We start from the raw sequence: 26,097 nt of genomic DNA on the forward strand, positions 1-26,097 counted from the left end.
GTATATGGGGCAGCAGCCTCTAAGGTGCAGGGTTGAGTAACTGGGTGGTAACCGGCTAGTGATGGCTATTTAACAGTCTGATGGCTTTGAGATAGAAGCTGTTTTTCAGTCTCTCAGTGCCAGCTTTTATGCACCTGTACTGACCTCATCCTTTTGGAAGGTAGCGGGGTAAACAGGCCGTGGCTTGTCCTTGATGATCTTTTTGGCCTTCCTGTGACATCGGGTGCTGTAGGTGTCCTGGAAGGCAGGCAGTGTGCTCCCGGTGATGCGTTGGGCAGACCGCACCAACCTCTGGAGAGCCTTGTGGTTGTGGGCGGTGCATTTGCCGTACCAGGCGGTGATACAGCCTGACAGGATGCTGTCAATTGTGCATCTGTAAAAGTTTGTGAGGGTCTTAGGGGCCAAGCCAATTTTCTTCAGCATCCTGAGGTTGAAGAGGCACTGTTGCGCATCCTTCACCACACTGTCTGTGTGGGTGGACCATTTCAGATTGATAGTGATGTGTGCGCCGAGGAACTTGAAGTTTTCCACCTTCTCCACTGCGGTCCCATCGATGTGGATAGGGGTGTGCTCCCTCTGCTGTTTCCTGAAGTCCATGATGAGCTCCTTTGTTTAGTTGACGTTGAGGTTATTTTCCTGGCAGCAATCCGCCAGGGCCCTCACCTCCTCCCTGTAGGCTGTCTCGTCATTGTTGGTAATCAGGCCTATTACTGTTGTGTCGTCTGCAAACTTGATGACTGAGTTGGAGGCGTGCATGGCTACGCAGTCATGGATGAACAGGGAGTACAGGAGGGAGCTGAGCACGCATCCTTGTGGGGCCCCTCTGTTGAGGATCAGCGAAGTGGAGGTGTTGTTTGCTACCTTCACCACCTGGGGGGTGGCCGGTCAGGAAGTACAAGACCAAATTGCACAATGCGGGGTTCAAACCCAGGGCCCTGACCTTAATGATGAGCTTGGGGGGTACTATGGTGTTGAAGGCTGAGCTAGTCAATTAACAGCATTCTTACATAGGTATTGTTCTTGTGTGCAGAGCGATGGGATTGCATTGTCTGTGGATCTATTGGGGCGGTATGCAAATTGAAGTGTGTTTAGGGTGTCAGGTAAGGTAGATGATATGATCCTTAACTAGCATCTTAAAGCACTTCATGACAAAAGAGGTGAGTGCTACAGGGTCATTGAGTTCAATTACCTTTGCTTTCTTGGGTACAAGGACAATGGTGGACATCTTGAAGCAAGTGGGGACCTCCGACTGGGATAAGGAGAGATTTAATATGTCTGTAAACACTCCAGCCAGCTGGTCGGCGCATGCTCTGAGGACACGGCTTGGGATGCCGTCTGGGCTGGCAGCCTTGCGGGGGTTAACACACTTAAATGTTTTACGTCGGCCATGGAGAAAGAGAACCCACAGTCCTTGGGAGCGGGCCTCGTTGGTGGCACTGTATTATCCTCAAAGCGGGCGAAGGTGTTTAGCTTGTCCAGGAGCAATACGTTGGTGTCCGAGACGTGGCTGGTTTTCCCTTTGTAATCCGTGATTGTCTGTAGACCCTGCCACATATGTCTTGTGTCTTTTCCCTTGAACTACAACTTCAGTCTCTCTATTGACGTTTTGCCTGTTTGATAACTCATTAAACATGGGACCAACACTTTACATGTGGCTTGGGTAAAATCCATAGACTTTACATGTTGCGTTTATATTTTTATTCATTGTAGTTCCATCACCGAGGGTGTTGCCCAGAGCACAAGGGGGAGTCACAAAAATGGCTACTTGTCCACATGGCTGGCAGGACACATGCCGGAACGATCGACTGCACATTGACATTTTGTGTAGCAGGCAGCTAGAGAGCACAGAGGTGCAGAGGGAGCTGTGGCCAGACACCAATGGACAGGGAGGACGCACGCTGAGAGGAAGGGTAATTGGAAAAACACTGATGTATTTGGTGTGCATCTATTTTAAGTGACAGCAAAATGCTTTTAATGCAGAGCATGACGTTTCACTATTGAAAGATAAAATCGTGAATTAAGTTGGCCCGTTGCTTTACCATAGACATCAACCAAACACCACTTATTCCAGGCAGCAGATAAGGCCTATGAAATCAATTTTAGTCAGATGGGAGGAATTGTGTTTGTATTACCCAGAGACTTTTTAATTGAACATACATTTCTCAATTATGAAATGCCCCCAATATGTGTAATACACATGAACTTTTCAGATAAGCCTACACATCCAATTGGATTTTATTGGAGAATACCGGTAATTGTTTTTGAGGTGATTCAGCTTTTTCTCTGCATAAAAAAATGTGGGTCGAAAATTTATCATGGACCTCATGAGTTGTTTTTTGACAGGTATGATTTGGCTCCACTCTTTGCAGCCAAAAAATTGCACCTCATTCCAAACTGTTAGAATAATGAGTCAGTTGTCAGTCAGATATAGCACATTATCAAACCCTTAGAGTAATCCACTGAGCCAGCTATCCTGAGCAATGTACTGATGATATCTTCATTGACAAATTATTATGACCATGATGACCTAGCCTTCAACACCATAAGGTTAACATTGCATCTTTCCAGGTAATAAGTAATGAGGATTTTAGCACAGCATAGGATCCCCTGTGCAGTATGTGGGAGAGGTACAAGAGCAAAGGGAGCCATAGGTGAGGTTAACCATTTGCAGCTTGGTAGAAATTAATTTGGAATTACAAATGCATTTTCATTAATTAATTGGCATCATTACTCCTTTATAAAAGAGGTGAGATGTTGAGGCCGAACAACTTTGTTAAAGCCACAAGACTTGACTGCCAATTCCATTGGAAAATACATTGCAGTATGGCAGCAATGGATGAATGGCTTAGTTTCACCAGTTGTCAGCGCTTTTGAGGCAAGTGGCATTGTGACATGCTCAGCTTGTAACCTTTATTTAACTAAGCAAGTCAGTTAATTACAAATTCTTATTTACAATGACAGCCTACCCCAGCCAAACCCTAACCCAGACGACAATGGGCCAATTGCGCTTCACCATATGGGACTCTAACCAGGGTCTGTAGCCTCTAGCACTGAGATTTAGTGCCTTAGACCACTGCACCACTCGGGGCTTGATTAAATTTTGAAAATAAGTTTATGCATGTACGCGTTTCCTGGTGGTATGTAGCTTTGAAAAATACAATTAGAGAAAATAAATCCCAAAAGATACATTTATTTCAACAATATAAATATTTACATCTCACATTTAAAAGATATATTTACAGACAGATATTCCAAGAAGAAATATTAAATGAATGTACAATTCAGGTAAAACTTATATTTTTTCGGCTTCCAGTAAGATTGTCGCTTTCTGACGACTAATGCCGGACAACTGACATCACGGGATTGTCACAGAATACAGTGTGTTCTAACACAGGGTATACCAATAGCCCGAGATCCCTTTGGCCTGTGGAGAGGGGGCAGTGTGTTAAAAGGGCCATGACTAAAACTAATAAATAAGATTTGAAATGTTGTTGGTTTTAAAAAGGTTAGTGATTGAGTCTTCATCCAGGGATGCATTGATCTCACAGGCGTCTGACGTTCCTCTTGCTGCGAGCGCTGCCGATGAGGATAGGGTTAGCTCTGGAGCTGCTAGGCACCCGGGCCAGCCCTGTCTGGCAGGCTGAGGAGCCATGAAAAGGGCCCTGGCACAGGGTGCAGAAGTCAAAGGCACAGCTGAGGCGGGTACAGGTGGCCCTCATAGCGTCTGCGTTGTGCTTGGCAGGAGAGCCGCAGCGTTTACAGGGTTTCAACGACTCGTGCTGCTTCAGCAAACTGGCAGCCTAGAGAACAAAACCAAAGAATGTATAAAAGACTACAGAGCATAACTCACTCATTGTATCATTTGTACCATGAACATGTCAATGACTTTCTTGGAACTGATTGAAGGGTGACACCAACTTTCAATAAGTACACACACTGAGCACCATCATGTCCTCTGAACCTTTACATGCAAAGTGGATAGCACAACCCTCACCTCTTGGTATTCTCTGAAGCGAGATTGCTGGGAGCAGCACAGCGTCTGTGTGCCTTCTCTCTGGGAGCGCATCCTATAGGTAGACTTCTGGATAGGGGTTGAAGCTACTCTCTGCATACAGGACATCACAACCCGGGACAGCGCTGCATCTCGCGTCAAAGAGCCCACATTCTCCAGTCCTGCAGAGGTTCTTGAGTCCTACAACAAAAGTGGACATTGTCATTTACCAAACAATATTCATACAGTGGATTACCCTATGGTTAGGTCATTAAGATTGAAGTACTTGAAGCGGCCCCTGTAAATGAATCCAGATAAAGAACATATCAGCATAAGGGATTAGCAAAGGTGGGAGCCGCTGCAAGCTAAAAAACGAACCATCGATGTGGTTCAAACTATTGCCACCCGATAAAGGGTATTCAATGAGGATAGGAACCCCAGTTAAATGTTAGCGCTTACCCCGAGTCTCTCTTTAGCCTGGTCGCATCTACAGAGTGCAGATTTGTCTTGGCAGATTACTTTTCTCCAGGTCTTGCTCACTTTTCTACAGCTGTGAAGAAAACAAAACCAACATGAACGAACAGCAGTGTAAAGTACTTAAGTAAAAACACCTGAAAGTCCTACTTAAGTAGTTTTTGGGGTACCTATTATTATTATTTTAACAACATTTACTTAACTATATTCCTAAAGAAAAGAATGTACTTTCTACTCCATACATTTTCCATGACACCCAAAAGCATGCGTTACATTTTGAATGACTAGCAAGGTTGAAAAATGGTTCAATTCACACACTTATCAAGACGAAAAAAATATATATACATTTTTTAAACCTTTATTTAACTAGGCAAGCCAGTTAAGAACAAATTCTTATTTTCAATGACGGCCTAGGAACAGTGGGTTAACTGCCTTGCTCAGCGGCAGAACGACAGATTTTTACCTTGTCAGCTCGGGGATTCGATTTTGCAACCTTTCAGGTTACTAGTATAACACTCTAATCACTAGGCTACCTGCCGTCCCACATCCCTGGTCATCCCTACTGCCTCTGATCTGGAAAACTCACTAAACACATGCTTCGTTTGTAAATCATGTCTGAGTGTTGGATTGAGCACCTGGCTATCCGTAACTTAAATAAGAAAATGGAGCAGTCTGGTTTGCCTAATATAAGGAATTTGAAATGATTTACACTTTCACTTTTGATACTTAAGTATATTTAAAACAAAATACTTTAGTAGGATTTCACTGGGTGACTCACTTTAACTTGAGTAAATTTCAATTAAGGCATCTTTATTACTTAAGTATGACAATTGAGTACTTCTTCAACCACTGTCAATGAATACATAGAGTATAAAAGCATTTCCAAGTTGAAAAATCTCTACACCTGTCATAGGACCAGTAAAGATCACATGTTTACCTTATCAAGTCTACATCTCCTAGCAGACGCAGGATCCGTGTGAGGATGTGCTTCATGTCCCTCTCCAGCAGTGCTTTTAAAACGTCCATACATTCAAGGCCCACGTGCCCACCAATAACCCTTTCAAGACCGGAGTCCTTTGCTATCCTGCTAATGACAGACCAGTCATAGCTTTGGGTCCTCTTGAAACTGTTGGCGAGTTCTTGGCATACAGCGTGTTGAAACTTCAGTATGGGGAGTTTTGAGACAGTATGCTTAGCCTTGTTGTGATAATCAGCAAGTGGAGTACTCGGGGAGAATATATCCTGTCCTGGAGACTTCTCTAGTTCCTTTATGTTATCAAAGTCCTCTATCTGGCTGTTCTGTAAAGACAGGAAACCGCTGTCCTCGAATGCTTCACAGCCTAGATTCACCTCGTCAAGGTCCACATTATGTTGGTTATTCTCCTTATTGTGAACACCTTTCACATCATCCTTGAGGCAAAAGTTAGCAACTGTGGTGATACATGGTGAGAGCTGTGATTTGGCTACTACTTGGACGCATTCCTTTAGTGGTGAGGTTTTCAGGCCAGACTCCTTGTATGTGACATGTTTCTCCATGTCGCATGAAAATCGGGGTTCCTCGTAGTTGGACGGATATTTCATTTTTTTTATGACTGTGTTCACAAATTGTAACCCTGAGGTAGAGAAGATAAAAAGCTGCATTAGCCAGTTTCATCTCAAGCAAAACTCGCCAAACTGGATAGCTAGTCAGAATTACAACACGTTGTGCATCAAACCAGTGGTTTGCCCACTTATACTAGTTAGTTATATTCTTTTAAATATAACATTAGCTAGATATTGTTTTGGTTGATCAACGTACGACAACGTAGAACTGCAATCCCTCCAAAGGGCGCACTCCTGGTTCCCCCCAATTTAGCTTGTAACATGGCTAACTAGGTAGCCAAGTTAGCCAACTGGCTAGACAATTGAGTAAAATACTGTGGTTAACTACTAAAATACCATAGTTAACGTCAATCGTTTGCAGCATCAGATATTTCCAGTAACGTTATCCTTAGATATATTAAAGATAGTAATGTTGACTGTGGTTATTATATTCATAGGATAGCCACAGCTAGCTAACCTATAATTTTACGCGCGTAGGTTTTGCGCTTAAAAACGACAACGTAATATTGACATTAACGTCATTGCAAAATGTATAGCTACAAAGCAGTTTAACTAGCTACCTAACGTTAAATTAATATTAAACTTCATAGCTAGTTAGCTAAGCCAGATAGTTATGGCTAGCCAAATTCGTTAACATTAACTAACGTTGCAACAAACTAACCAGCCTGCATAAAATGCGACATATCATAGCCGAACACAAGTTAGCTAGCTATAATAGCAAACTTGAGGTAACAAAATGTTTCATACCTGTAACGTTAACTTGAATGACTTCTTTATTCCCACCTATTTCTGCTGTTAAACTTTTGCTAACCGGGGTTCCACAAACTTGAGATCTACTTGAATGAGGACAATATGAAAATGCGCCTGTTCCCTAGCTACACATTTGAAATCCGTGTCCAAAAGGCGCACACCAATGAGGAGCAAGCAGGGCAGTTACCTTTAAACCGGGACACCAATGGGAGTAGAGGAAAGCGCACGCTGACGTTATACGTGAGTGCGCAATTGACCGCTGCATTTCCCCCCCAGTATTTCAAACAAATACCATTTTTTATTTTCAGTTTAAAAACCTTTCTTGAAAAATATAGTAGAAAATATGTCGAGGTGTACGTGATTCGTTTAAATATTGGTGCAATGTTTTTTTTCAGATTCTTGTAAAAATGTGTTTGAAATACGGGAAGAGAAAAGCGCAGTCAACAGCATGAATAAAGTAATAGGCAGTCACTGACAAAAACCTGTCATGTCATACACAAATATAATTCCTTGGGCAAGACTTTGTCTCTGCTGGGGGGAGGGGGGTATCTACTGATATATTTTGAAGTTTTACTGCTAAAAGAGAAAAAAGCAGTTTGATAACTGGCAGTTCACACCCGTGGGCGGAGTGTGTAAAGTGGGCTCAAACTAAAATCAGGAAGGAAAACAAGCACACTGATCTTGAAAAAGACAACATGCATAGCTTCATAGATTTAATGTAAACTACCACATAGGCTATTATTGATCAGAGTCATTTTCTCCAAGAATGTCCATGAGAATCTCCTGGTTAGAGAACTCCTCTAGTGCCACATTCATTTCCTCTAGAAGTTCTTCGCCCACAAGAAATTCCCTGACATCATGCACTGTTTTCCCAATCCGATGATCTGTGATTCGGTCCTGGGGAAAGTTGTAGGTCCTGATTTTCTCAGATCTACCTTTGGTACCAATCTAAAAAAAGGATAGATTAAAAATAGTCAATACACAAAATGTGCTATCAGACCAACACTTAGTGTAAAAGCGTTGTAACCAACAGACAGCCGGCAACTATTTGAGTTCCCACTCCCCCAAACCCATCTCAGCTTCCACTTTCAAAGCAGTACATCCTCCAACAGACAACTTTCTCACCTCTGTCAGTCATGTTGATTCTATCATTGCAAACCATATTAACTGTTGCCCATTGGTGTCCATTGTCTTTCTACAAAACTGTCTTTTGGAAAGTTCAAGTATAGGTTTTGTAAATTACTTTGTAGTAAACATACAGTGCATTTGGAAAGTATTCATACCCCTTGACTTTTTCCACATTTTGTTACGTTACAGCCTTATTCTAAAATTGATTAAATTATTTCCCCCCCTCAATCTACACACAATACCCGATAATGACAAAGAAAAAACAGTTTAGAAATGTTTGCTAATTAATAAAAAAATAATGAAATATCACATTTACATAAGTATTCAGATCCTTTACGCAGTACGTTTATGAAGCACCTTTGGCAGCGATTTCAGCCTTGAGTCTTAGGTATGACGCTAGAAGCTTGGCAAAGCTGTATTTGGGGAGTTTTTCCCATTCTTCTTTGCAGATCCTCTCAAGTTCTGTCAGGTTGGATGGGGATCGTCGCTGCACAGCTCTTTTCAGGTCTCTCCAGAGAAGTTCGATCGGGTTCAAGTCCAGGCTCTGGCTGGGCCACTCAAGGACATTCAGAGACTTGTCCAAAAGCAACTCCTGCATTGTCTTGGCTGTGTACTTAGGGTTGCTGTCCTGTTGGAAGGTGAACCTTCGCCCCAGTCTGAGGTCCTGAGTGCTCTGGAGCAGGTTTTCATCAAGGATCTCTCTGTACTTCACTCTGTTCATCCTTCCCCAGATCCTGACTAGTCTCCCCGTCCCTGCCACTGAAAAACATCCCCACAGCCTGATGCTGCCACCACGCTTCACCATAGGGATGGTGCCAGGTTTCCTCCAGACATGACGCTTGGCATTCAGGCCAAAGAGTTAAATCTTGGTTTCATCAGACCAGAGAATCTTGTTTCTCATGGTCTGAAAGTCTTTAGGTACCTTTTGACAAACTCCAAGCGGGCTGTCATGTGCCTTTTACTGAGGAGTGGCTTCCGTCTGGCCACTCTACCATAAAGGCCTGATTGGAAGAGTCCTGCAGAGATGGTTGTCTTTCTGGAAGGTTCTTATATCCCCACAGAGAAACTTTGGGTCACCTCCCTGGCCAAGGCCCTTCTCCCCCGATTGCTCAGTTTGGCCAGGCAGCCAGCTCAAGGAAGAGTGTTGGTGTTCCAAACTTCTTCCATTCAAGAATGATGGAGGACACTGTTGTCTTGGGGACCTTCAATGCTGCAGAAATGTTTTGGTACCTTTCCCCAGATCTGTGTCTCGACACAATCCTGTCACAGAGCTCTACGGACAATTCCTTCAACCTCATGGTTTGGTTTTTGCTATGACGTGCACTGTCAGCTGTGGGACCTTGTAGACAGATGTGTGCCTTTCCAAATCATGTCCAATCAATTGAATTTACCACAGGTGGACTCCAGTCAAGTTGTAGAAACATCTCAAGGATGATCAATGGAAACACTATGCACCTGAGCTCAATTTCAAGTCACATAGCAAAGGGTCTGAATACATATGTAAATAAGGTATTTCAGATGTTTTTTATACATTTGCAAAAAATAACAAATACAACTTTTCACTTTGTCATTATGGTGTGTAGATTGATAAGGAAATGTTTTTATTTAATCCATTTTAGAATAAGGCTTTAACGTAACAAGATGTGGAAAATGTCAAGGGAGCTGAAAACCTTCCGAATGCAGTGTATGTCAAACTTTGAATTGGATTTTGATATCCATTCCTTATATAACAATTTTGACCAGCAACATTCTTGTATGTGTGCAGTTCAGATTCGTACCTGGACTTTCCGTGCAGTATATCGCTTACTGGTCTCTTCTTCCAGCCTCATACTATAGAGTTTGGCACGTAGAAACTTCATGGCCTTTTCCTTATTTTTCAGCTGGGATCTTTCCTGCTGGCATTCTGATACCACACCTATGACCCCAAAACAGAGATAAAACGCCACTATGGAGACACTCAAAGGAGAAACTGTCTAATTCAAAGAAATAGAGCCAAGCACATTTGCCACTGTGCTCTGCAAATCCCAATTTACCATCGGTTTCAAATCAAATCAAAGTTATATAAGAATTGGAGTTTCATACTCCACTGTCTGATTCTTACGGCATTGTATTGGCTGATATTACCTGTCGGTAGATGAACTATTCGCACTGCGCTGTCTGTGGTGTTGACATGCTGGCCCCCGGCTCCACTCGCCCTCTTGGTTTCAATCCTCAAGTCTTTCGCATTAATTGTGAAAGTGATCTGAAAAATAAATAATGAATTGAGCACTTAGCAAAATAAGTCTGTACTTAATCTTTGGTAACAGTGGTGATGTTACCAAAGAAAGAAGGTAATACTTCACAGATTTTTTTTTTTTTTTTTTTTAAGTTTTGTAAAAGTACAAGGGCCAAATGCCTCAGGGAAGGTCTCACCTCTGTGGGCTGGGGTAGCACTGCCACTGTCATGGTGCTGGTGTGCATTCGGCCCTGTTTCTCAGTCTTAGGGACTCTCTGCACGCGATGCACACCTGCCTCAAACTTCATCCTCTTGTAGCTCTTAGGACCACTGACACTGGCTGATGCATGCCGTAACCCACCTGCAGACAGTTGACATTCACACACTCAAAGTTACCATTCATAAAATGGAGTCAGTTGAAGTTTGGGTAAACACTAGCAACAGGAATGGTTTGACAACAACAAACCTGTTAATTAATGAATGTGACTGACCTATTTCACTTTTCATGTACTCCAGGATGTCAAACCCCCAGCCCTGGTGTGCTGCAAAGCTCTGGTACATGTCAAAGACCTCTGCAGTGAAGAGCATGGCCTCCTGACCTCCGACCCCTGCGGTGACCTCCAGGACCAGGTCACTCATGTCTGACTCCTCCTCAGGGATCAACAGGGACAGGATCTGAAGGAATGTAGAAGAATCAGACATGACAGTTTAGTAATTTTCTCAAACTATGTTTTCCATACTGATTGGAGTGATTCGATTTCCTTTTGCCATCCTAAACGTGCTTTTATCAGTGTCATCTTATTCCGACTGTAGGGGGAACTTAAAATACAGGTGTGTACCTTTTGTCTAACATCTTGAATCGCTTTCTGACAAGCCTCCCTCTCAAGGACTGCCAGGTCACGCATGTCTGGGTCGTCATCTTAGAAGGGAAAAACAATGTTTCTTATTTCACTGAATTTACTATCAGTGAAAGATCCATTTATACTGAACAGAAATATAAATGCAAAATGTAAAGTGTTGGTCCCATGTTTCAATATGCACAAAAAGCTTATTTCTCTCACATTGTTTGCACAAATTTGTTAACATCCCTGTTAGTTAGTTAACATCCTTTGCCAAGATAATCCATCCACCTGACAGGCGTGGCATATCAAGAAGCTGATTAAACAGCATGATCATTACACAGGTGCATGTTGTGCTGGGGACAATAAAAGGCCACTCTAAAATGTGCAGTTTTGTCACACAACACAATGCCACAGATGTCTCAGATTTTGAGGGAGCGTGCAATTGGTATACTGACAGCTGGAATGTCCACTAGAACTGTTGACAGAGAATTTCATTTTCACTTTTCTACCATAAGCCACCTCCGTCATTTTAGAGAATTTGGCAGTACGTCCAACCGGCTTCACCACGGCAGACCACGTATACCCACGCCAGCCCAGGGCCTCCACATCAGGCTTCTTCACCTTCGGGATCATCTGAGACAAGCCACACGGACAGCTGATGACACAAACTATCAGAAAAAGTCTCAGGGAAGCTCATCTGAGTGTTCATCGTCCTCACTTGGGTCTCGACCTGACTGCAGTTCGGCGTCGTAACCGACTTCATTGGGCAAATGCTCACCTTCGATGGCCACTGACACACTGGAGAAGTGCTCTTCACGGATGACTTCGGTTTCAACTGTCCCGGGCAGATGGCAGACAGTGTGTATGGTGTCGTGTTGGCGAGCGGTTTGCTGATGTCAACATTGTGAAGACTGCCCCATAGTGGCCTTGGGGATTATGAAATGGGCAGGCATATGCTACGGACAACGAAGACAACTACATTTTATTGAGGGCAATTTGAATGTACAGAGGTACTGTGACAAGATCCTGAGGCCCATCAAGCATGTTTGGGATACTCTGAATCGACGTGTGTGGCAGCGTGTTAAAATTCCCGCCAATATCCAGCAACTTTGCACAGCCATTGAAGAGGAGTGGGATGACATTCCACAGGCCACAATCAACTGCCCAATCAACTCTATTCGAAGGTGTCATCACGCTGCATGAGGCAAATGGTGGTCACACCAGATACTGACTGGTTTTCTGATCCATGCCCTGACCTTTAAAAAAAAGGTATCTGTGACCAACATATGCATATCTGTATTCCCAGTCATGTGAAATCCATAGATTAGGGCCTAATAAATGAATTTCAACTGATTTCCAAATATGAACTGTAACTCAGTAAAATCTTAGAAATTGTTGCATGTTGCATTTATATTTTTGTTCAGTGGTAGATACAAGATGGATACATTATACACAGTCACCTGATGTAGGAACAGGTACCGTTTGTTACAATGTCAAACTCACAAGCTGCTGATACCTATTGGCCATGAGATGCCCTTCTGCATCTGTTGATAGAACATCACACATTAGGTGTGGCCTCACCTTTCAGTAATGTTTCAGTTTCAGCAAATTCCTGCTGTTTTGTCTGAAGCTCTCTGGTGTACTGGATTAGTGGGGCTAGTACAGAAACTCTTGTCCTCTTCACTTTCAATTCCTCTTCACCATCCTGCTGTCCCTCTGTCATGTTGACAACTGTCAGACTATCTCTGTACTCTGTCTCCATCTTCTTGAAGTAGTCCTGTAGTGATCTTCTGGCAAAGATCTCGTCCATTGACAGTAACTTCGTAATCATCAATGGCTGAGTTGCATGCATAGCTCTACTATTTGGGCAAAGCTTTTGGGACGAATTTGGACATCTACCGCATAGAACCGCTCCGTAATCTCTTTGTCTTTGGGACATGATAGTAGACCCCCTCTGGTAAGAGGACATCCAGGACCGACCACACACGTTCCCTACGTGCATTTTGACTGCTTGAGTAAATGCCATACTAAACAATGGTTCGCATAAAAGGCTCAATACAACAGTGGAACAATATTACTCTCTATAATTTGTTGATTTGTTTAGCATATTATCTAGTTAGCTAACTGATTTGTTTTGCACTACACAACGACAGCTAATTGAAGTGATATGACGTTCTGAAGGGTTTTGGATAGTGTGTACAGTTGTATCGACCATAACGACTATTTTCCATAAAACGTTTTTTTCTGGATTTTCATTTATCGTAACTAGCTAACCATCACTAAAGCCAGAGAAGTTCTTTGAGAAGTGCTGCACAGGGGCGCTGACATGTTGGTTTTTGCGCGTACGTAGTTGCGCACTATTTCGATTCTCATATACCGTAAGTATGGAAATAAACACGTAAATTACCGTAAGTAAACAAATACATGTAGCCAAAACATTAAGATTTATCTGTAGTAGTAGTAGTTACAGTATATAATAAACCGGATAGTTTGGCTCCTGGTGCTGATTTGCAAAACATATATATATTTCTTTACTGTTATAATTACCTTGGTAACCCGTTTATAATAGCAATAAGGCACATTGAGGGTTTGTGGTATATGGCCAATATACAACAGCTAAGGATTGTATCCAGGAACTCTGCCTTGAGTCTGCTTTGAGTCGTACATAAGAACAGCCCTTAGCCTTGGTATACTGGCCATATACCACAACCTTCTGTGCCTTATATAAAACTTCACCAAAGCATTCAAATGTCAAAACAGAATGTGTCACTGCACGGGACTGTCTTAATGACCACTTTGACTGTTGTTTTTACTGTTTATGGAAACAACCCTGGGAACAACAATCCCATGTTCCACCAGCAGATGGGAGGCAACATCCATCCAACTTTGCAATTCACTGAATAGTCAATTTACAGATTGTGTAATGTGTAACTAACTACCAATGATATAAATGTAACTACCCACTATATATGTAACTAAAAACTGGTTGAATCAATGTTGTTTCCACGAGTCATTAGACCATTTATTTTGGTATTGTCCGCATGTTGCTCGTTTTTGGTCACAGGTCCAGGAATGGTTGAAGAATTGCAACATTTGCGTAGAACTAACGCTACAGATAGCAATACTGGGGGATTTGAAAAGCCATAGTCAATCAATAAATAATATAATAATTATTTTAGCAAAAAAATTTATTTTTAATTTACAATCCGTGGAAGCTATGAGAATAGGAAGATTCAAATCTTTTGTGAAGCATCACAGCACAGTTGAAAAATATATGGCAAATAAAAATCCGAAATGGATGATGTTGGAAGATAGATGGGAAAGGTTGAGTGGAGCTGAAGGGTGGGACTAATAACAAGATAAACAATGTAGGGCATACGGGATCTGTGAAATGTGTATAGGTGCGGAGCTATTGTGAAATAGCACAGTTACAAGTGGAAATCAAACTGGATGGACAACAGAAATAGAGGAAGGACTAAGAACAAACAAGAGAGAACTATTATAAAGTAGACTGTGTCTGTAAAATGTGTATAAGATGTATAAATTGAAGGTAAAAACAGAAATGTTTATCAGTTTACTCCAATTGGGGGATCGGTGGTAGGGTTTGCGGGGAATAATAATAAAGGTATACTCTTTAAAAAAGTATGTATGTCTATGTAGGTATGTGTATGTATATATGTGTATATGTATGCATACGTGAATGGATATATATATTTACCCCCAAAAATATGGGGGATTGGAAATGATGCAGACAATTACATTGGAAGCAACATTCTTTCCGCAATATTAAGCCGATCCATCCCCCCCCAAAAAAAAAAAAAAAAAAAAAATGTAGTTTCCACGAAATTTCAACCCCAAAAATATATGTGATGAGGTTGAATCAACATGGAAAACTGATTATATATATATGATATATTTTCACCCAACTTTGAACCAAAATCAAAATTAGACGTTGAACTGATGTCTGTGCCCAGTGGGTAGAAGTGGGGTAATGGTTTCATTACAGTGCTGTATGTGTATGATGTTGGTGGGTTATTGCTTGCAGCTGTGCACCATCATACGATTGGCAGCTCATAAAGCAAATTAAGTTCAAGGCAGGGAAAGGAAGAATATTGCCAAATGTGGTTTTCCTTGGAATTTGCCTTGGGCAGGATAAAACATATTATATTTCACCAGATTTGGCTGTTGCCCAGCGCTTTTGGTTCTTTGTAAAATTAGGATTTCCAAGCTGTGATTCATATTTTCTTTGCCCAAATCATAGATAGGATGGAATGCAAGGAACACACACACAGTGTTTCCAGTAGTAATCAGGTTGAGATGTTTACTACTTGATGTTGGTAGTAAATACGTAGTCACAACACTACAACCAGACTACACCAGCTTTTCGCGACTGCAGAAGAAGACAAAGCAGGAAGTAGTTGGTTGTTGTTAGCTAGCTATTGTTTTTGACAATCCTGAATGTAATCATCTTCAATCCTTCGTCTGCCTGTCTTTCATGGCCTTTATGCTGGCACCATCTGTAAGTTTAACTTTCCTTTATGTTTTCTGAATACTTGAACAATTTCAATAAAGTTTGTATGACCTTGTTTCTGGTTTGATGATATCACTTTTTATTTTATTTTACGTTATTTAACTAGGCAAGTCAGTTAAGAACAAATTCTTATCTACAATGATGGTCTACCAAAAGGCAAAAGGCCTCCTGCGGGGACAGGGGGCTGTGATAAAATAAAAGATAGGACAAAACACACATCATGACAAGAGAGACAACACTACATAAAGAGAGACTTAAGCCAACAAAATAGCATGGCAGCAACACATGACGACGACACATGGTAGCAACACAACATGGCAGCATCACAACATGGTAGCAGGACAAAACATGGTACAAACGCTATTGGGCACAGACAACGGCACAAAGGGCAAGAAGGTAGACAATACATCACGCAAAGCAGCCACAACTGAGAGTGTCTGTGATTGAGTCTTTGAATGAAGAGATTGAGATAAAACTGTCCAGTTTGAGTGTTTGTTCCAGCTCATTCCAGTCGCTAACTGAAAGAGGAGCGACCCAGGGATGTGTGTACTTTGAGGACCTTTAACAGAATGTGACTGGCAGAACGGGTGTTGTATGTGGAGGATAAGGGCTGCAGTAGATATCGCATATATGGGTGAGTGAGGCCTAAGAGGTTTTTATAAATAAGCATCAACCAGTGGGTCTTGCGACGGGTATACAGAGATGACCAGTTTACAGAAGAGTATAGAGTGCAGTTATGTGTCCTATAAGGAGCATTGGTGGCAAATCTGATGGCCGAATGGTAAAGAACATCTAGCCGCTCGAGAGCACCCTTACCTGCCGATCTATAAATTACGTCTCCGTAATCTGGCATGGGTAGGATGGTCATCTGAATCAGGGTTAGTTTGGCAGCTGGGGTGAAAGAGGAGTGATTACAATATAGGAAACCAAGTCTAGATTCAACTTTAGCCTGCAGCTTTGATATGTACTGAGAGAAGGACAGTGTACCATCTATACTCCCAAGTACTTGTATGAGGTGACTACCTCAAGCTCTAAACCCTGAGAGGTATTAATCACACCTGTGAGGATAGGGGCATTCTTCTTACCAAACCACATGACCTTTGTTTTTGAGATATTCAGAACAAGGTTAAGGGCAGAGAAAGCTTGTTGGATACTAAGAAAACTTTGTTGCAGAGCATTTAACACAACATCCGGGGAGGGGCCAGCTGAGTATAAGACTGTATCATCTGCATACAAATGGATAAGAGAGCTTCCTACTGCCTGAGCTATGTTTTTGATGTAAATTGAGAAGAGCGTGGGGCCTAGGATCGAGCCTTGGGGTACTCCCTTGGTGACAGGCAGTGGCTGAGACAGGAGATGTTCTGACTTTATACACTGCACTCTTTGAGACAGGTAGTTAGCAACTTGAGGAAATAACATGTGCACTAGTCTAGTAGTAACACAGTAGTGAAACAAGATTTCAATTGTGATTTTGAATAGGCAAACAGTAGTAAATGTTTTCAAAAGTAATTTGAAAGGGTTTAAGTAGTAAAGGATCAGGAGCAATTCTGTAGTGATCAGTAGTGACACAACACAACACACACAGATGGTCCTGGGAGGAGTAATTCAATAGGGATTGAGTAGGCATACAGCAGTAATGTGTAGGCATTGTGTGGTAATTCCATAGTGAACATGAAGGAATCTAAGCTATAGAACTGGACTTAATCAAATCAATCTTTAAATGCTTGTTTGATTTTATTTAGTCCTATTGATTTGATTTAGTCCTTTAACTTTGAGTTTTGGTTGAGATGGAGAGATGGAGATGGAGATGTGAATCCAACACAAATGTTTTATTTGAAGACAAACTGGAATTAAAGCCAGACTAAGTCAGTGGCACAGAAGGAACGATCCAAGCAGAAAATGCATCTCCTTCAAATGTTGATATTTGGTTGCGTTGACAACTGTAACGGCTGTCTAATGCCTCCTCCTCGGATGAGGAGGAGGAGTAAGGGTCGGACATAATGCAGGCAGACATAATGGAATATTTATTTAAACAAGACGAAACACGAAAACTCTTACACAAACTACAAAACAACAAACTACGTAGACAGACCTGAACTTGAGCACTTACATATAGACACGAAGAACGCACAAACAGGAAAGACCAGCCAAACGAACGAACAAACGAAACAGTCCCGTGTGGTGCAACAGACACAGACACAGGAACAATCACCCACAAACAAACAGTGAGAACAGCCTACCTTAATACGGTTCTCAATCAGAGGAAACGTCAAACAAATGCCTCTAATTGAGAACCATATCAGGCAACACATTTAACCCAACATAGAAACACATAACATAGACTACCCACCCAGCTCACGTCCTGACCAACTAAACAAAGTAAAACAAAGGCAAATAAGGTCAGGAACGTGACAACAACGAAACACAATTATATCAACCAGAGCTTGAAACCCTTGGGCTAATGTATTGTCTATTTTTAGTTTACTTTTGTGTTGATTTGAAACAATAGCTGTTGATGACTTTATAAATGCTATGTAGGCCTAAATAGCATCATTGATGATTGATAAAGTACAGTCACATTTCATTTGCTCTGTTAAACCTACCCTTTGGAATGACTTCGATAGCAGCAGTGAATCTATATTTAGTTTTTACGTGGAGATCTCTCAACAATCATTCTGACGATAGCACATTGATAATAGTGAGTGACAAGTATCATATCTAAGCTGGGCTTGGTTAAAATGCTGGATAGGAGACCAAAAGAATAGCTTTAGATCAATTCTCCAGTAAGAAATTCTCTAAAATGACATTGGAGGCAGCTTATGGTAGAGAAATGAACATTCAATTCTCTGGCAACAGCTCTGGTGGACATTCCTGAAGTCAGCATGCCAAGTGCACGTTCCCTCAAAACTTGAGATATCTGTGGCATTGTGTTGTGTGACAAAACTGCACATTTTAGAGTGGCCTTTAATTGTCCCCAGCACAAGGTGCACCTGTGTAATGATCATGCTGTTTAATCAGCTTCTTGATATGCCACACCTGTCAGGTGGATGGATTATTTTTGCAAAGGATAAATGCTCCCTAGCAGGCATGTAAACAAATGTGTGCACAACATGTGAGAGAAATAAGCTTTTTGTACATATGGAACATTTATGGGATCTTTAGGTTTATGAAACATGAAACATGAAACATGGGACCAACACTTTACATGTTGCGTTTTTATTTTTTTTCAGTATATTTTATACAAGGTTTGTCTATGTTGGTTACCATGATGACATAATCCTGTGGTTGAAATATCACTCTCAAAACAATAGTTTTGATGACTTTTCCAAATCCAATGTATATTCCACGTAGACTGGGAAAGTATTCAGACCCCTTGACTTTTTCCACATTTTGTTTACGTTACAGCCTTATTCTAAAATGGATTAAATACATCAATCTACACACAATACCCCATAATGACAAAGCGAAAACAGTTAATGTTTTATTTTTTTGCAAATGTATTAAAAATAATAAACAGTAAGTATAACATAAGTATTCAGACCCTTTGCAATGGGACTCAAAATTGAGCTCAGGTGAATCCTGTTTCCATTGATCATTCTTGAGATGTTTCTACAACTTGGAGTCTATCTGTGGTCAATTCAATTGATTGGATATGATTTGGAAAGGCACACACCTGTCTATATAAGGTCTCACAGTTGACAGTGCATGTCAGAGTTGACTGCACGGTCAAACTGAGCTATCGTGGAGAAGGTCCTTGGTCAGGGAGCTGACAAACAAGCTGATGGTCACTCTGACAGAGCTCTATAGTTCCTCTGTGGAGATGGGAGAACCTTCCAGAAGGACAACCATCTCTGCAGCACTCCACCAATCAGGCCTTTATGGTAGAGTGGCCAGATGGAAGCCACTCCTCAATAAAAGGCACAGCCCCCTTGGAGTTTGCCACAGACAGCTAACGGACTCTCAGACCATGAGAAACAAGATTCTCTGGTCTGATGAAACCAAGATTGAACTCTTTGGTCTGAATGTCAAGCGTCACATCTGGAAGAAACCTGGCACCATCCCTACAATGAAGCATGGTGGTGGCAGCATCATGGTGTTGGGATGTTTTTCAGAGGCGGGGACTGGGAGACTAGTCAGGATCGAGGGAAAGATGAACGGAGAAAAGTACAGAGAGATCATTGATGAAAACCTGCTCCAGAGCGCTCAGGGCCTCAGATTGGGGAAAGGTTCACCTTCCAACAGGACAATGACCCCAAGCACACAGCCAAGACAACACAGGAGTGGATTTGAGACAAGTCTCTAAATGTCCTTGAATGGCCTAGCCAGAGCCTGGACTTCAACCCGATCGAACATCTCTGGAGAGACCTGAAAATAGCTGTGCAGCGATGCTCCCCATCCAACCTGATAGAACTTGAGAGTGTCTGCATAGAAGAATGGGAGAACTCCCAAAATGCCAAACTTGTAGCATCATACCCAAGAAGACTCTAGGCTGTAATCGCTGCAAAAGGTGCTTCAACAAAGTACTGAGTAAAGGGTTCGAATACTTATGTAAATGTGATACTTCAGTATTATTATAAATATATATATATATGTTTAGGGGGTAGATTAGTTTCAATATGGCAGAAAGATTGTAGCTTCCATCAATGTAATTGTCTGCATCATTTCCAATCCCCCAGATATATTATAAAAATATACAAAAGTTTGGGGTCACTTAGAAATATCCTTGTTTTTGAAAGAAAAGCACATTTTTTGTCCATTAAAATAACATAAAATTGATCAGAAGTACAGTGTAGACATTGTTAATGTTGTAAATTACTATTGTAGCTGGAAACGGCAGATGTTTTATGAAATATCTACATAGGTGTACAGAGGCCCATTATCAGCAACCATCACTAGTGTGGTTCAATGGCATGAAAAGATTAAGATGGGCAAAAGAACAAATCCCGGAGTTGCCTTTTCACTGTTGACGTTGAGACTGGTGTTTTTCAGGTACTATTTAATGAAGCTGCCAGTTGAGGACATGTGAGGCATCTGTTTCTCAAACTAGACACTCTAATGTACTTGTCCTCTTGCTCAATTGCGCACTGGGGCCTCCCACTCCTCTTTCTATTCTGGTTAGAGCCAGTTTGCGCTGTTCTGTGAAGGGAGTAGTACACAGCATTGTACGAGATCTTCAGTTTCTTGGCAATTTCTCGCATGGAATAGCCTTCATTTCTCAGAACAAGAGTAGACTGACGAGTTTCAGAAGAAAGGTCTTTGTTTCTGGCCATTTTGAGCCTGTAATCAAACCCACAAATGCTAATGCTCCAGATACTCATCTAGTCTAAAGAAGGCCAGTTTTATAGCTTTTTTAATCAGAACAGTTTTCAGCTGTGCTAACATAATTGCAAAAGGGTTTTCTAATGATCAATTAGCCTTTTAAAATTATCAATTTGGATTAGCTAACACAACGTGCCACTGGAACACAGGAGTGATGGTTGCTGATAATGGGCCTCTGTACGCCTATGTAGATATTGTCACGTTCCTGACCTGTTTTCCATTGTTTTTGTATGTGTTTAGTTGGTCAGGGCGTGAGTTGGGGTGGGCATTCTATGTTATGTGTTTCTATGTTTGGTTAAATGTGTTGCCTGATATGGTTCTCAATTAGAGGCAGGTGTTTGACGTTTCCTCTGATTGAGAACCATATTAAGGTAGGCTGTTCTCACTGTTTGTTTGTGGGTGATGGTCTTCCGTGTCTGTGTATGTCGCACCACGCGGGACTGTTTCGTTTTCGTTCGTGTATGTAGTCTGTTCCTGTTCGTGCGTTCTTCGTGTTTATGTAAGTTCACATGTTCAGGTCTGTCTACGTCGTTTTGTTGTTTTGTAATTTTCCAAGTGTTTTTTGTGTTCGTCTTCGTCTTTCAATAAATCATCATGTATTCATCACCCGCTGCGCCTTGGTCCGCTCATTCACCACAAGACGACCTACCGTTACAGAATCACCCACCACCAAAGGATCAAGCAGCGGGTTAACGGGCAGCAGCAACGGCGCAAGAAGGAGGAATGGACATGGGAGGAAGTTTTGGACGGCAAGGGTTGCTACACATGGGAGGAGATCCTGGCTGGAAGGGATCGCCTCCCATGGGAACAGCTGGAGGCGATTAGGAGAGCAGAGGCAACCGAAGAGAGGAACCGGAGTTATGAGGGTACGTGACTAGCACGGAAGCCTGTGAGTCAAGCCCAAACATTTCTTGGGGGGAGGCTACAAGGGAATGTGGCGAAGTCAGGTAGGAGACCTGCGCCAACTCCTCGAGCTTACCGTGGAGAGCGAGAGTACAGGCAGACACCTTGTTATGCGGTAGAGCGCAAGGTGTCTCCTGTATGTGTGCTTAGCCCGGTGCGGGATATTCCACCTCCCCGCACTGGCAGGGCTAGATTGAGTATTGAGCCGGATGTCATGAAGCCGGCCCAACGCATCTGGCCACCAGTGCGTCTCCTCGGGCCGGCATACATGGCACCAGCCTTACGCATGGTGTCCCCGGTTCGCATACACAGCCCAGTGCGGGTTATTCCACCTCCCCGCATTGGGCGGGCTACGGGGAGCATACAACCAGGTAAGGTTGGGCAGGCTCAGTGCTCAAGGAAGCCAGTACGCCTGCATGGTCCGGTATATCCGGCGCCACGTCCCCGCCCCAGCCCAGTACCACCAGTGCCGGCACCACGCACCAAGCCTCCTGTGCGTCTCCAGAGCCCTGTTCCTCCTCCACGCACTAGCTCTATGGTGCGTGTCTCCAGCCCATTACCACCAGTACCGGCACCACGCACCAAGCCTCCTGTGCGTCTCCAGAGCCCTGTTCCTCCTCCACGCACTAGCCCTATGGTGCGTGTCTCCAGCCCATTACCACCAGTGCCTACACCACGCACCAAGCCTCCTGTGCGCCTCCAGAGTCCTGTGCGTCCTGTTGCTGCTCCCCGCACTAGCCTGAAGGTGCGTGTCCTTAGCCCGGTACCTCCAGTTCCGGCACCACGCACCAGGCCTACAGTGCGCCTCAGCCGGCCAGAGTCTGCCGTCTGCCCAGCGGCGCCTGAACTGCCCATCTGCCCAACGGCGCCTGAACTACCCGTCTGCCCAACGGCGCCTGAACTGCCCGTCTGCCCAACGGCGCCTGAACTGCCCGTCTGCCCAACGGCGCCTGAACTGCCCGTCTGCCCAACGCCGTCTGAACTGCCCGTCTGCCCAACGCCGTCTGAACTGTCCGTCTGCCCAACGCCGTCTGAGCTGTCCGTCTGCCAAGCGCCGCCTGAACTGCCCGTCTGTCCTGAGCCTTCAAAGAAGCCCGTCGGTACTGAGCCTTCAAAGCCGCCCGTCTGTCCTGAGCCTTCAGAGCCGTCCGCCAGACAGGAGCCGCTAGAGCCGTCCGCCAGACAGGAGCCGCCAGAGCCGTCCGCCAGACAGGAGCAGTCAGAGCCTTCCGCCAGACAGGAGCAGCCAGAGCCTTCCGCCAGACAGGAGCAGCCAGAGCCTTCTGCTAGACATGAGCAGCCAGAGCCTTCCGCTAGACATGAGCAGCCAGAGCCTTCCGCCAGACATGAGCAGCCAGAGCCGCCAGCCAGCCATGAGCAGCCAGAGCCGCCAGCCAGCCATGAGCAGCCAGAGCCGCCAGCCAGCCATGAGCAGCCAGAGCCGCCAGCCAGCCATGAGCAGCCAGAGCCGCCAGCCAGCCATGAGCAGCCAGAGCCGCCAGCCAGCCATGAGCAGCCAGAGCCGCCAGCCAGCCATGAGCAGCCAGAGCCGCCAGCCAGCCATGAGCAGCCAGAGCCACCAGCCAGCCATGAGCAGCCAGAGCCAGCCAACCAGGATCCGCCAGAGCGAGCCTGCCAGGATCCGTCAGAGCCAGCCAGCCAGGATCCGCCAGAGCCAGCCAGCCAGGATCCGCCAGAGCGAGCCTGCCAGGATCCGTCAGAGCCAGCCAGCCAGGATCCGCCAGAGCCAGCCAGCCAGGATCCGCCAGCCAGTCCGGTGCTGCCCCTCAGTCCGGAGCTGCCCCTCAGTCCGGAGCTGCCCCTCAGTCCGGTGTTGCCCCTCATTCCGGTGTTGCCCCTTAGTCCGGTACTGCCCCTTAATCCAGTGGGGTTAATTTGGAGGGTGGCCATTTGGAGGAAGATACGGAAGCAGGGTTTGACTATGGTGGGGTGGGGACCACGTCCGGAGCCGGAGCCGCCACCGTGGACAGATGCCCACCCAGACCCTCCCCTAGACGTTGGTTGTGCGCCCGGAGTTCGTACCTTGAGGGGGGGGTTCTGTCACGTTCCTGACCTGTTTTCCATTGTTTTTGTATGTGTTTAGTTGGTCAGGGCGTGAGTTGGGGTGGGCATTCTATGTTATGTGTTTCTATGTTTGGTTAAATGTGTTGCCTGATATGGTTCTCAATTAGAGGCAGGTGTTTGACGTTTCCTCTGATTGAGAACCATATTAAGGTAGGCTGTTCTCACTGTTTGTTTGTGGGTGATGGTCTTCCGTGTCTGTGTATGTCGCACCACGCGGGACTGTTTCGTTTTCGTTCGTGTATGTAGTCTGTTCCTGTTCGTGCGTTCTTCGTGTTTATGTAAGTTCACATGTTCAGGTCTGTCTACGTCGTTTTGTTGTTTTGTAATTTTCCAAGTGTTTTTTGTGTTCGTCTTCGTCTTTCAATAAATCATCATGTATTCATCACCCGCTGCGCCTTGGTCCGCTCATTCACCACAAGACGACCGTTACAGATATTTCATAAAAAATCTGCCGTTTCCAGCTACAATAGTCATTTACAACATTAACAATGTCTACACTCTACTTCTGATCAATTTAATGTTATTTTAATGGACAAAAAAATGTGCTTTTCTTTCAAAAACAAGGATATTTATAAGTGATCCCAAACTTTTGAACGGTAGTGTATATATATTAATACATTTGCAAACATTTCTAAAAACCTGTTTTTGCTTTGTCATTATGGGGTAATGTGTGTAGATTGATGGAAAACAAACTATTTAGGCTGTAACATAACAATATGTCAAAAAAGTCAAGGGGTCTAAATACTTTCTGAATGCACTGTATATCATTAGAGGAAGTCACACCTGCTACCCTAGATATCACTACTGTTAGTGCTGGCTGAGTGACTGCTATTAAAAACAGGACAACATGTGATGCTGTTGCAGTCGATGTGGGATTCTTGGTGAACTAGCACAGTTGTATAGGAGAAGGAAATAAATAGGGCCAACCAAAATAGCCTCTCAAGTGGATATTTATGGCAGGCATTTGTGAGTCAGAGCACATTTCAATGTATACACGCCACAGTGTCTCCCCCAGTGTTAGTGTGTTATTTGGCTTCCTGTTTGGGAGGTGTTGAGTCATGGTAGTAATGGAGAGTGAAATTAAAATTAAGGCAAATTGAAACATTGAGTCACAATCCATTACGCTACATCAAATAGATAACATGGTTGTGACTCCTACAGTTGACTCATTCACTTTATCTCTGCAGGGAATTAATATTTTCCATGGAGGCAATCACAACTTGTTACATTGTATCCACAGGGGTATTTCCATCCAATGTTTAGTGTGCTCTAGCTTTGTCTTCCCCATATTTTTTATTTTTTATTTTTTTATTTCACCTTTATTTAAACCAGGTAGGCTAGTTGAGAACAAGTTCTCATTTACAACTGCGACCTGGCCAAGATAAAGCATAGCAGTGTGAACAGACAACAACACAGAGTTACACATGGAGTAAACAATAAACAAGTCAATAACACAGTAGGAAAAAAACAAAATGAGTCTATATACATTGTGTGCAAAAGGCATGAGGTAGGCAATAAATAGGCCATAGGAGCGAATAATTACAATTTAGCAGATTAACACTGGAGTGATAAATTATCAGATGATCATGTGCAAGTAGAGATACAGGTGTGCAAAAGAGCAGAAAAGTAAATAAATAAAAACAGTATGGGGATGAGGTAGGTAAATTGGGTGGGCAGTTTACAGATGGACTATGTACAGCTGCAGCGATCGGTTAGCTGCTCAGATAGCAGATGTTTAAAGTTGGTGAGGGAAATAAAAGTCTCCAACTTCAGTGATTTTTGCAATTCGTTCCAGTCACAGGCAGCAGAGAACTGGAAGGAAAGGCGGCCAAATGAGGTGTTGGCTTTTGGGATGATCAGTGAGATATACCTGCTGGAGCGCTGCTACGTGTGGGTGTTGTTATCGTGACCAGTGAACTGAGATAAGGCAGAGCTTTACCTAGCATGGACTTATAGATGACCTGGAGCCAGTGGGTCTGGCGACGAATATGTAGCAGGGCCAGCCGACTAGAGCATACAGGTCGCAGTGGTGGGTGGTATAAGGTGTTTTAGTAACAAAACGGATGGCACTATGGTAAACTGCATCTAGTTTGCTGAGTAGATTATTGGAAGCTATTTTGTAGATGACATCGCCGAAGTCGAGGATCGGTAGGACAGTCAGTTTTACTAGGGTGAGTTTGGCAGCGTGAGTGAAGGAGGCTTTGTTGCGAAATAGAAAGCCGATTCTAGATTTGATTTTGGATTGGAGATGTTTAAT

At 43.5% G+C, this 26,097-nt stretch overlaps 2 protein-coding genes across 2 annotated transcripts; both read right to left on the minus strand.

The window, feature by feature from the left end:
- Positions 1 to 3,141: 3,141 nt before the first annotated feature.
- fbxo5 (F-box protein 5) lies at positions 3,142 to 6,898 on the minus strand. The gene is made up of 5 exons (XM_055902710.1): positions 6,815 to 6,898; positions 5,403 to 6,078; positions 4,451 to 4,541; positions 3,995 to 4,192; positions 3,142 to 3,800 (listed from the first exon to the last, which is right to left on the minus strand). Exons 2-5 carry the CDS (start codon positions 6,044 to 6,046, stop codon positions 3,543 to 3,545), a joined length of 1,191 nt encoding a protein of 396 aa, XP_055758685.1. The 5' UTR covers positions 6,047 to 6,078; positions 6,815 to 6,898; the 3' UTR covers positions 3,142 to 3,542.
- A 619-nt stretch (positions 6,899 to 7,517) lies between these two features.
- mtrf1l (mitochondrial translational release factor 1-like) lies at positions 7,518 to 13,368 on the minus strand. Its single transcript, XM_055902709.1, has 7 exons — positions 12,584 to 13,368; positions 11,000 to 11,079; positions 10,652 to 10,835; positions 10,358 to 10,521; positions 10,070 to 10,187; positions 9,724 to 9,860; positions 7,518 to 7,765 (listed from the first exon to the last, which is right to left on the minus strand). The coding sequence occupies exons 1-7, from the start codon at positions 13,026 to 13,028 to the stop codon at positions 7,556 to 7,558; spliced, it is 1,338 nt and encodes a 445-aa protein (XP_055758684.1). The 5' UTR covers positions 13,029 to 13,368; the 3' UTR covers positions 7,518 to 7,555.
- Positions 13,369 to 26,097: the final 12,729 nt, after the last annotated feature.

This window comes from Salvelinus fontinalis, chromosome 37 (genome assembly GCF_029448725.1).
Source record: "Salvelinus fontinalis isolate EN_2023a chromosome 37, ASM2944872v1, whole genome shotgun sequence".
NCBI classification, from domain to species: Eukaryota; Metazoa; Chordata; class Actinopteri; order Salmoniformes; family Salmonidae; genus Salvelinus; species Salvelinus fontinalis.